Source organism: Sebastes umbrosus, chromosome 3 (genome assembly GCF_015220745.1).
Source record: "Sebastes umbrosus isolate fSebUmb1 chromosome 3, fSebUmb1.pri, whole genome shotgun sequence".
Lineage (NCBI taxonomy): Eukaryota > Metazoa > Chordata > Actinopteri > Perciformes > Sebastidae > Sebastes > Sebastes umbrosus.
The window spans coordinates 9,397,521-9,410,035 of record NC_051271.1 but is presented as its reverse complement, the minus strand read 5'-3'; the positions used below and the strand labels follow the sequence as shown (position 1 = coordinate 9,410,035).

The following is a 12,515-nucleotide window of genomic DNA, read 5'->3' as shown; positions in this document are numbered from 1 at the left end:
ACTCTCTCACCCTCCAGCAGTTGTCCTCAGCTCTTCCTGCTGTTCCCCAGTCACCTAATCTCCACCTGGCTACCCCACAAACCTGCCCCTCATTACCCTAATCAGCTCCTAAAGTGTATATGTACCTGCAGCCACTTTCCCCTCTGCTCCCTGCACATTTTGTGCCTTTGCCTTAGTGGCCAGCCATCCTCTTCTCTCTCTCTCTCTCTCTCTCTGTCTGTTATAACAGTTTAGCCCTTTTGTCTAGTTTGGAGTGACCTCACAAACTTTTCTATTGTACTATGGACGCAGTAAATTGCTTGTGTACAAGCAACATGGTTAATAATGTTTCCACTTGCCACTGTACCAGAGCTGTACAGTATATATGTGTATTTTGGTTCAATGTTCTGTCACTTTAAAATATGTGTGGTTTCCTTTAAGGGAATGACGCACCTTACGTTCTTCCAAGTTGAACTTGACCGTGTAAGTGATAAGTTACGTTTACAACGCTGTGCATTTTTTTAAGAGAGTTTTAATTTTGGGTTTATAATTTGGTTTATATAAATGTATACTGTATATACTTAGAGGAGTTGAGACAGCGACAAAGACTTTTGTGTGATTGTAGATTTGCAAATTCATTATATCTGTTCTACGAACAACCGCATGTAGGCTATTTTGCTAGCCAACTACCAAGTCGTCAACCTATTTCAAACGTGAAAATGGCGGGAAGGAAGCTGCAGCGGTTGCAATTGAAACCACGAACACCAAACTATACAAATTTTAAGTTATACATGTGTTTTTCATGTGTTTTTTTTCTCAAGTACCACTATGCTAAAGTTATACACAACAGCTGTGTGCAACACTACCCTGTCGAAATTCACGCACTACATAAGTAAGTACATAGTGTACACAATGTACTACATGGAAGTGTACTAAATTTGAGACAGCTTAGTAGGTAAGATATGTATGGAAACAACAAAATATAAGTACAGAAAACACATCACTAACGTAACATACACCTGGTTAAAAGTCATGTGTTTGTTGGACCCATCTATATCCCCTCCCGCCTTAAGCAGTCTTTCTCACTTTTTATTCTACATCACTAGCTCTGACCATAGCATATTCACGACGATGCGTTTACACTGCATCAATACAGACTACATGCCATACATATGATACACCAAAGCACGAACGGCACTCTTATTGCATGCTAAATGCCTTGCAAATGATTAGCTAATTCTAGCTATTCTGTAAAGCAAAGATAGCCATGAATCGTGACGGGTGGCCAAAGCATGATGTCATGAGCTGCACATCGCCAAGCCATGTCAACTCAATACATAAGATCTGTTTTTTTCTTTCTTCATACATGCACATGTATACACCACCACAGAGCACAAGTGATGTGCTGAAACAAAGTGCCTTTAATGGTTTCTACACTGATTGACTTTTCACATCAGCAGCAAAAGCACTTTTGTCTTCTTCCTCTCTCCTACATCCTCCCTGGAGAGGAAATTATCAAGGGAACTGATCTCTGCACAATCCGATAGAAGAGTTTCAGTGTGACACCCAAATCTGTTCTCCCGCTCGATGGTTCTTCCCAATCCTCCTCTGTCTGTCATATGTGACTCCATTATTCATGAAGGATTGTCCCGGGGCTTAACAGTATGCAAACTTCTGGCCAATTTGCATATGGGCATTGGACGGATGAGTGTGTACAGAGTCTGTGCTTGTGTGTGTGTGTGTGTGTGTATACAGACAGCTTGTGCAGTAAAATACAAGGCCTATGACAACTGCAATCAACTCGAAAATGTCAGAAAGAAGGGATGATTGCGCGAATGAACCGCCTGAGTTCTCCTGTTTCAAGAGCTACGAAGACGCTTACTTCAGCCTTACTTTCTAGTGCATGCGTGGGAGTGTGTGATTGTCTATGTCCATGCGCGTTGGTGTGTGTGTGTGAGCAGATTTCTTTGGGGTTTGCTCGTCAAAGATGACAACTCTGATTGCAAGAACAATAGAAGGTAAATATAGAACAGAGGAAGGCGAAAAATGAGAACAGGAAAAGCCTGGGTTTTCTGAACAACATCATTTGTTAAACATTAGCATAACAAAAGAGCAGTCAGGGAGCATGATGGGAGCCATGTTAATACAGGGGAACTGTGCTGTAGCAGGGCGCACCTACAGCCTCCCAACACCAATCACATGTGTCTACCTCAAACACCTAAGCAGGGAGAAAAGAAGGGAACAAAAATCCACATCCAAGTATTGCTGGGTACCGTTAGATTTGACATTTCCATCATATTTCTGAGATCCAATCAAGAAGATTGGATTTTGTGTTTTTGCTGCATGTTACCACAGCTGGAAGAGCAGCCTTGTGGTTAGAGAGGAGGCGGTTACTCAGCGACAACGCATTTATAATAGCTAAATTTGGATTGAAATAGATTCACTTCAATGAAACTGCCACAATCGGCGGAGGGGAAGAAGGAGGGGGATTATTTGACATGTGAATTCACACATTTGACCTGCAGCATCTTTGAGGAAACAAGAGAGTCCATAGAGAAGGGAGCTATCATATCAGCTGGGTCTCACAATTCAACTCTGCTGCTTCCTCTTTGTATCCATTATGCCACAAATGAAACTAACCACAACAATGGTAGCCACTGCAAGCCTCCAGCGCGTCTACTTTCACGAGGATGCACAAATGAATTTTCCTGAATAAAGTTGGTGTGACCTGGTATTTAGACTGCAACTGTGTGACTCAATAACTTGCAATATTTTGTGTTATTCTGTGAAGAATGTACTTTTTGGTAACCACATTTTTTTTCTCACCAAAAATGCCTTTTTGGTTACCCCAAGAACGAGTTGTACTGAAATGTGAGTTATACAAGACAGTAACAAAAAGCAAAAGCAACAGTGATGATACTGAAAGAGCAACATAGCCAGATCCAGTCCCTTAAAACATAGCATCTTTTGGCTGTTTTTGCCTTCTGGCATATTGTAGCTACTGTTTGTGGAGAACTTGGTATCTCAGCTTCTTCTTCTCGGTGGACTTCTACCAGCATGATTGTTGAAATTTGGTCCAAAGCAGCATCACTCTGCTGCTGTTTATGTCAAAGATATCCAAACTATATTTGCTGGCAAACTTCATTATATTAGCTCTAGCAATATCTCCAAATGACTTCATATGATCTACTGTTCGTTTGTCAAGTTATCTTTGGGGTAAACCACCAAAAAACATCTCTAAAAACAGAGCCCTGCTTCTTTTCCTTCTAGCTCACCCTGACCTTTGACCTGGAAAGCAAAGAGAATCACCTTCCGAAGCATCCTGCATTTACTTAAATCTTTATTCTGCCAGTCTTCCTCTTCAACTCGGACTATTGTCCTTCTTCCCACTGACGTTGATCCTACTATTAAAACGTCCACACACACACACACAATATGGCTTTGACCACATCCAGCATCTGTTTTTGAAGATATGACGGCAACAACAGAACAATGCAGTTTTCTTTCTGCATATCAAGAGCTCTCACTTAATAGACTCTGGCATGACTGGATGATATGGTCTGCCTCCATGGTTTGCCCCAATCCCCATCTTTCTGTCACATGGAGCTGCATTATGCATGACGGTTTAACAGACAACAGAAAACAAACTTGGAGCAGCGAGTTGCCACTGAGCGGCATCGTACGGACTCTCTTGTTCCCTCTTCCTCCTTTGGCTGTCTTCTTTTTTTGGTTTTGTTTTCTCTTGTTTTCTCTCTGGTACGTCTGTTTCTTGTGTTTCTCATTTTCCCCCTTGAACCTACTCTGTCTCTCCTCTCAAAGCGCGCCCTCGCTTTGCCTCCCCGCGCTGTTTGAGAGGCTTATATTTAGCAGCATGAGAACGGGGCTCTCCAGGGCAAAAGTATTTAGCATTATGCTCCTGACCCACATAAAAAAAAGGTGGGGAAATAAACCTCTACATTCAAAACTTTGTTCATTCACAGCCTCATATTCTCTTGCTTGAGCTTACGAGTGTGTGTGTGTTTGTGTTGGCGCAGTGTGTGAGTCTCCACGTGCTGCGAAGGCTCACGTTGTGTCACATGGATCTTAAGCCTACAATTACCATTTGATCCTGTGATTGGTCACAGCTGAACTAAATCGACTGATTGGTGTGCAATCAGCACACACACACACAGTGTCCATTACATAATACACACCCTCACACACACACACGGACACACTAATAATGAGCAAATAGTTCAAATAGCCCTTTACCCTGCTCTTTCAGCTAGCTTGGCACGATAATTAGCAACACGAATGCTGAAATGTCACCTGTGCTGCGTTTGGTGCGTGTATTGTATATAGGCTTTAGCTATAGTGGAGAGTCATATAGATCGCCTGCAGCCGCTCTGACTAGTACTCAGATCCCAACACTAGTCAGACACACACACACACACACATCGACTCCCACCTGCACACGCAGAATCCGTTTTCAGTGGCAGTGGAGGAGAAGATATGCGCCGTCATCCACCCACACACTTACCTTCACTGATCCACTGAAACTTACAGCACAAGTACCACACAAGTGCTTCTATTTCTCTCACCCTCTCACTTCCTGTCTCTTTGTCTCTCTCTGCCTCACACACACACACACAGTATTCTGCTCTCATTCTAATCCAGTAACCACATCAATACTCGTATGTGGTCGATGCCCAAATCGTACAGGTTCAGATTGCCATGAAAGCCCCGAGATATAACCACTGCTTTTCAACATTGTCAGTTTCAAGACTTTTGATCAGACTCAAGAGACGTGGTGGATTCTGTTTTTAACCTGCTGCGGTTTAAAAGAGCTCGATGTGAGAATCAGAAATAGCTTGTTAACAGTGACATCTGTGGCCGTTAAGTCAACGTCAGACAGCGCCCTGTTGCTCGCATTATGTAGACGAGCGAGCATCGGTCAAAACAGTGAGGCGACACACACGAGACTGAACCTGATGACAGCTAAAACCCCAATAGCACTACACTCCTGTTTTTCAAAACGGGCTTCACTAGATATAACATTGTTGTTTTTGTGTTAGCAGATTCCATTTCTAACTGAACGTTAGCTATGATTGTACACTGTTAGCCCTGTAGTGGGGCTGAAGAGAGTAAAGGCATTTGTGAGCGCAAACAACGTTACATCCGTTGGATTTTCCTGGAAAAAAATGGCCCGCATTTTTCACATTAAAAGCAGTCTACAGGCTGATACAGGAAACCCAGAATATCGTGGAAGGTCTCACTTTTTTTTGGTTAGGTTACAACCTGTTCACACATGGGCAATAAAAAAACGATTAAAAGCGTTTATACATGTAAAAACTTACATACAGTCCCTTTAAAGCCCAAACCCAATCATGGTACAACCCACATTTTCACCTTTCAATGGCCTACGAGTGTCATAAGCTGTTGCAGAATCAAACTCTTTGGTTGCGTCAGAAATTCCATACTGACATGCTATTTAGTACGCTAAAACAGTATGCGAGAATTTTAGCATGCCGAAACCTTAGTATGAGACCTATATTATGCAAATTGCCTAATATTTCCAGTGAAATATTACAGTATGCAAACGCTGGACACTACGGCGGCATAAATATCCTACAATGCAATGCGGTAGTGACGACAACGTTCATAACAAACAATGGCGTACGGCTCTGTCACATCAACAACGCTTCAATTCAAGTGTAAGTATACGATTTCACTTTGCTAGGTGTAAAATATTTTTTCAATTATTTCAAACTTTATGCTTTAGGGCGTAGCTACCTTGTGATTGACAGGTCGCTACCACGGCGTTGTCCGGTCTTGGAGTTGTCTATGTTTTCGTCTTACAACTTTAACCCTTTCACAGTGTGTTTTCAGTCCATGAAAGTTAATTATAACCTTTTTGGTCGCCTAAAAATGTCTTATTCAGTATTCGGTTGTACTTTGCTCCACCCTCTCGTGTCACTTTTGGTTGCAAAAAACTAACATGGCAAAATACAAAACTCGAGGCTTTAAAATGGCAGTCCACAAACTAATGAGTGATGTCACGGTGACTACGTCCACTTCTTATATACAGTCTATGTCTGTTTAAATTTGCAACAAAGATGGCGGGGCATCCAGAGTCGTGTCTGTGATATCTGTTGGGAAATAATTTGTTTATTCCCCTGTAATAGTTTCTCAGGATCATTTGTTGCAAGAGCAGTCACTACCAAATTTACATTCAGCAGGTCATGACCTTCTTTAGCTCAGAGCGGTGGCTCACAGCTCTGAGCTCCAAGTTTGACTGTCTCAAGGTTACAGACAGATAAACAGTCTGTTTACTCGTCTCTGGGCTCCGTGGTTGACATGTGGGAGCAGCGCTTCGCACAACTTCTACACACATTCGCAGGAGAAAACAAACACACAGACACTTAGATAATGTGATGCCTTTTGCTCCAGACATCTCCAGATGCTAGTGTCTTACTGATTGACTGTAATCACTGTGACCTGAAGCACATATCACATGACCTCTAATTAGTTGTGCACATTTACGTTTATGCGATCCAATTACAGCTGAGCACATAGTGTTGTTTAGCAGAGAAAAGACCATATTTGGGACAACCTACTTTTGTATGCCAGCACGGATTAAATACTCCTCCGAAAGCTGTTACCAGAATTGAGTGTGGTGATGCACTGTGACTACTCTCCTATACGTATATCACTTGTATTGCTCAGTTCTCCCTGACTTCAAGCTACAATAAACCTCCAGCTTAAGACATCGAGAGTCTCCTGTTGCTTCTTCAGTCTCCAATTAATCTGTTCGCGAGATTTCCATCACGATATCTTCTCACCTCACTCAAGTACAGTTATTATTTATTATAAAGTCATGAATTTACACATTAAAGCAGCATGATGTAGATTGTGTGATATAAAAGTATTGACAGATTGATTCATGTCACTTTCTCTCATTTTAACAGACTTTAATGGCTTGGACTCAAAGCTCTACAGTGTAATGTGCTCTACTGTATGTGTGGTGAACTTAAAAGCAGGGGCAGCAACATTAGCCTCGAGTGTAAGTGTGGGCCGGGCAGCGGCTGCCACAGTCTCTTAGAGGACATCGCTCAAAGCTTTTCTCAACAAAGATTTAGCAGATTCACTTAAAGGCGGCACAAATTGAGGCGAAGATGTTTCTGGGGGAACTCCATTGATTTTACTCATCACAGGGAGTGAAAATTGTTCACGGTTTAATATCTTCTGTGGCTCTAAAGGGAGGTTTGTCAAGTCTGAGAAAATTATGTTGCCTGGGTCATCTCTGATTAAACTAGGAGATTTACTGTATAACAAAAAGCTTGCACTATGAGTGTGGACTTGTTTACCAGGTCAAATGAGAGAAGCTTTTGAGTTGCATTATGGGAAGTGTAGGATCCAGCATTTTTTTGGACTCACACTAAGGAATAAAGGTCAGGATATCTCAGCCTGCTGAAACAATTTGACCACAATTTTTATAAACTGTCTCCCACCGAATGGACGCACTAACACTAAATGTCTGGAATATCGTAAATTCCGGGTAAAGCAAAAAATGAATATGTGTTTGGAGTTTTGTCACACCACAGAAAATGTTTTATTAACCACCCAGCCAAATTAAAATAAAAAATTAGATTTCCAAATTGTGCAAAATGATTACATATGTACAATTATCTGCTGCGCGCTACTTTTGCAGAATGTTAACGCGCGAAGCTCTATGCAGAGCAAACCAGAGACTTCCGCCGGTCGAGCTATCTAATGGTTTAGCCCTGTGCTTACTCGATCAAATTCTGATAGTGAAACAAGTCATTTTGCGGCAGTTGTGACGCTCAAAACAATTTATCCACCCTTTTACAGCCATAACAGTAGCGACGGAGTAGGTTATGGGGCAGCTTATGATGTAAGAACAAGTTTAACTAACTTGGTTTTGATTGGCCAGTGAGCCCAGTCCTGGAACATGCACGCAGCACACTCTCATGCGCAGCCCGAATTACAGGCACACAGAGAAGGCCGGTGGTGAGAGACAGACGGGCTGAACGGCCGGTTAAAACTTTTTGGATTGTTGAAGGCCCAGTGGGATTTGTCCCGTACGCCAGATGGCCGGTACACCACTCAATATGGTTAGTAAGTGTTGTAACTGGTGACTGAGTGGGAGAACCACTGATGCTATGTGCTCTACTTTTTATATAATGTTAGGGTTATGCTAAGGATGGCTCCAGTGCGTCATTGAGCCAAGATTTCCGACTGTTTCAGGCCCGCCCAAAAAATCCTGAACACGAAAATAAAGACCAACAGTTCAATGGTCTAACTCCACAATTCAGTACTATATAGTTCACAGTGTTTTCATGTTTTCAGCCATGTATATCGGTTTAGAACCAAATCTCTGATTTTCCTTTACCCGGACTTGAAATGTTTTAAGTTGAGCAAGAAACTTCAGTGATCCTGAGTTGTATGCCTCCCCCATCATTATACAAAGAGACAGCATCAAAAAGAGAGAGAGGGTCTGGGGGAAAATAAAAGAAATCTGTGCAGTTTCTGGTGTAAAAATCAGTTTGAGCTGTCATAAAGATACAAAGTCGGTATATGTCAGTCGAGGAACTCGTCCATCGTCTGTTTGTGGCTAAAAGTCTGAGTCAAAATTGAGAGAAAAGAGAGATGAATATTCTTTTATTGTATCTGAACAGAGGCTCATGGGATGGCGCGGTGGTATCTTGGAGCGAGAGAGAACACAGATGCTCAGATTTTTCAAAAAAGCCGCTTCACACTCCAGGCAAAAATCACGCCACACCGCTCCCACACCCTGGTGCCTGCAGCCCCCATCCAGTCCAGTGCCTCCAAACAAACACACAAATAAAACACAGTCCACCTGCGCATCTGTCACACGTGTTCATTTTGTGCCTGTTGTGTTAGATACAATCATTAGTGTCTCTCTTTAAGCACAATCTCTGATCCAAAATGTAAACAAAAGGATAGTGCTACCTGATCCCATCACCCCCGAACTGACAAACAAGTCTCAGAGTATTACCCTAGAGAGCATCTGCAAACATATTGCAATTGTCGTTGTTATCATCGAGCATTCTTGTCAATACGGGACTAAAACAGGCCTATATTTCCAATAATGACAAACTGAGAAAAGACGATGGGGTGACAGAAGTGGATCTCATCTATACAGGCGCAAATGACACAGGATGGCCTGTATCTATACGTGTGATTATGTGCATCTGCTTGTGTTTATGCTGCTTCTGTGTGTGTGTGTGTGTGTGTGTGTGTGTCTGCGTGTGTGTGTGTGTGTGCTGCCCAGATATGTGGCTCAGAGGCAGCCATGTCGTAATGCCACTTAACTGGAGGACATCAAAGAGACAAGCCCTGGGGGACAAGACAGACATGGAGACGGAGCTTTGATGAGGATGTGAACCAATGTTTCATTATTAATAATATCCCACTGCACTGACAAGAAGGCATGGCCGCTGTGATGCAATTCAGCATCTAGACTAATAACATTACTGTGCCTTACATTTTAAACTGATTTAGTGAACGAATGTCAAAAATAAAGAGAGGCTGAATATTCATTTCGGATTCACTGCATGTTGCCAAGAACTGGTGACCTACAAATTACAAATCTGTACGGACGTTTAATTATTAAAGATGCTTCAATAAGCATTTTAAAGCCTTGGATGAAGACGGTCTGGGTGAAAAAATAGTGAAAACTGTTTCTGTTCTTGTGCATGGATAGGGGAAGCCATTTAGAGAGGATGTTTTATTCGGTTTTGTGCAGTCTTGAAATAAGGACAGACACTCTGTACACTGTATCTCTCACTGCTCTACGGAGGACAAATATAGTGCCCGTTGCCATGGTTATTACAGAGAACACATCCACACAAACGGAGCGGTGAGACCACGAGGATACACACCTACACAGCTCTCCTCTCTTTCAATCCACAAACACCACGTGTAGATGAGGAGGAACTATATGTGTGTGTGTGTGGTTTGAAGTCCATTATGTGTGTGTAGTCGTGCGTGTGCATGATGAGCACCTGTGGAAGTACAAGTTGAACACAGACTCACCGTCACAGTGGGGATGGCGGTGACTAGGGAGTAGACGAGGACAGGCGGCGCCTTGCTGTTGTCCTCCGGTCCCGGGTACGGCTTGGAGTAGGCTTTGTCGAAGCAGAAGAAGCCCTGGATGTGCACGGGGAACGTGTCCGTGTACTCAAAGTAGTACGCCAACAGAACGGTCCCTGCCATGATGACCAGCTGGAAATAAAACATATTGGTTCCAGCTTTAGGATTGGATTCCACAAGAAGAGTGTAGGAGTTGGGGAAAAAAGAAAAGACAGCCGGAAAAAAGAGAGAGAAGTGGAAAAATATTGTCACGGATTTGAAAAAAAAAAGATTTTTCCTTCACAGAGCAAAAATGATGGATGCTTCGGTAATGTGTAAAATGAATCAAGTGTGCGTGGCGAGATAGTGAAGGATGAGGATGAGAGGGAGAGGGAGAGGGAGGGAGGGAGGTAGAGATAGAGACAGAGGGAGACAAATAAGGAGAAGACAGATAGAGAGGGGGTAAAGAGAGAGCACTGACAGAGATACAGAGAGAGAGAGAGAGAGATCCCTTCAGCTGTGTCAGTATGCAGAGTGGGAGGGTAAAGACACAAATGGAGACCGATCAAAGAAAATAACGCTGTATGGTGGAAGAGAAGAAGAACTGAACGAGGACGGGAGAGAGGTGGGAGGGAGGGTGAGACACAGATGGGGTGAAAAAGAGCAGAGCGGTGGAGAAGATGAAAAGAGAGAGAGAGAGAAACAACACTGGGAAAAGCAGAGGGTCGGTGAGAAATGATGTGTGTGTGTGTGACTATCTGCATAACTTAAGTTGTACCACTCTACTATTCTGCCTTTTAAAATACCAGCTGTATGCAAAGCACACGCCATGACGCATAAAATATGATCTTCATAACTATTTAAAAGAGCTCATAATAAAAATGTATCACAGATTGAATGTGAGAGAGAGAGAGTAAGAGAGGGAGAATTAAAAAATACATGCTATTCTGCACAGATGAGACAGATGCACAAGTACTAATTATTCATTTATACTCTAGTAAACAGCACTTTAACTCCTTTGCCCAGTACCCTACGGGAGGGGAAATAAAATACAACTGTATAGTAAGCTTCTTTAACAGAAAAAGGTTTTTTTTGTGTAATATTTGTTCGCCCTGCGGGAAAAGGCCTGACACAAAAACTACAAGTTAAAAAAAGGAAGTTTAAATATAGCGAAGCTGCTGATTAGTTTCATCCTAATCTGCAGGCTGAATGTTTGCTAGATGAACTTCTATTGTGTGCGAAGGACAAATTTATCAGCACCAAAACACGAGGAGCCTCTGCTGGCAGGATGAGCTGCTGGTTGGAGACACACGAGGCGGGAAAGAAACAGCAGTTTGGCAGCTGTTGGTTACGAATTGTTCTGTTACGTTAAAGGGGGTTACAATATGTGTAGCATTTGAAGGTTAATAATACAATATCATTGTAAATTACCAGATTAATGATAGTAATTATTAACTAAACAAAAAAAAGATATGTCAGAGCCAGACACCAAGCAAGGAGGTGGGCTGAATAAACCTTTCTCACAGCAGACATTTTGACTTGTCTGTCACAGGTGTAACTAATGACATTATTAAGTGGTACATTGCATTGCAATAATTGCTGGAAAGGAGACATCCTGTCTGCCATTAGTTCCACTTGAGCTCCTCCTGCTATGACAGACAGGTCACAACGTCTGCAGTGAGAAACGTCTGTGAATGTGATTCATTTGCTAGCGATAAAAGAACAAGAGTTCTCTCATGGTGACACGATCAAGACTCAGGTTAGCTAAATTTAGTCAGAGAGCAAAAATACGTGTTAAGTCCAAGATTTAGTGTTTTCACAAAGAGGAAAAGATGAACACGTGATGCTAATCAGCAAACAACATCGATTAAATACATATTATGAAGAAGCTCATTCACTGTCAGTATACTGGGAGAGCCTTTCTGTCTTTTGCACATAAAGGGTTTGGGCAAAGGTTGACTTTTGATACATTTTCAAATTGACTTTTGACATTAGAAACAAGCAGGTCCTGCAGTTCCTGACAATGTTTGTTGAAATAGTGTAGTGCAAATGAATTAAAATGATGTGTTTGGGAGGGTAGATTGTGGATATTTGCCTTAAAATGCGGTCCTCTGTGTTTAATTCCCAAATTACACCAAGTGATATCTATTCTGAGTGAAGCTTTAAAGGTACAGTGTGTAGGCGGCATCTAGTGGTGCGGTTGCAGATTGCAACCAACTGAGTACCCCTCCACTCACTCCTCCCTTTCCAAGACTGTGGTAATGTGAGCCGTCGAGTGCAAAACCGTGGTAATGCCATTCGCCTCGCTCAGAGGTCATCCTTACCATAATAACACTACTTTAGGAGCAACAGAAGTCAGACGGTGGCTAGCAGTACCAAGGTTTTGAACTCTGCAGCTCACGTTACCGCAGTTTCACAAATGTGTGTCAGAGAACTACGGT

General features: G+C 42.4%; 1 protein-coding gene across 3 annotated transcripts in view; it reads right to left on the bottom strand.

Annotated features, from left to right (window-relative positions):
* The window catches only part of plppr2b (phospholipid phosphatase related 2b), a 54,224-nt gene that overhangs the window by 19,299 nt on the left and 22,410 nt on the right, over positions 1–12,515 (bottom strand). For 2 of the 3 annotated variants that reach the window (XM_037765312.1, XM_037765313.1), the window contains exon 3: positions 10,039–10,227. In XM_037765312.1, the coding sequence (XP_037621240.1) occupies positions 10,039–10,227 (189 nt within the window). Of the gene's footprint in view, positions 1–10,038; positions 11,191–12,515 lie in introns of those variants that run through there. The other variant, XM_037765314.1, reaches the window with a different exon arrangement.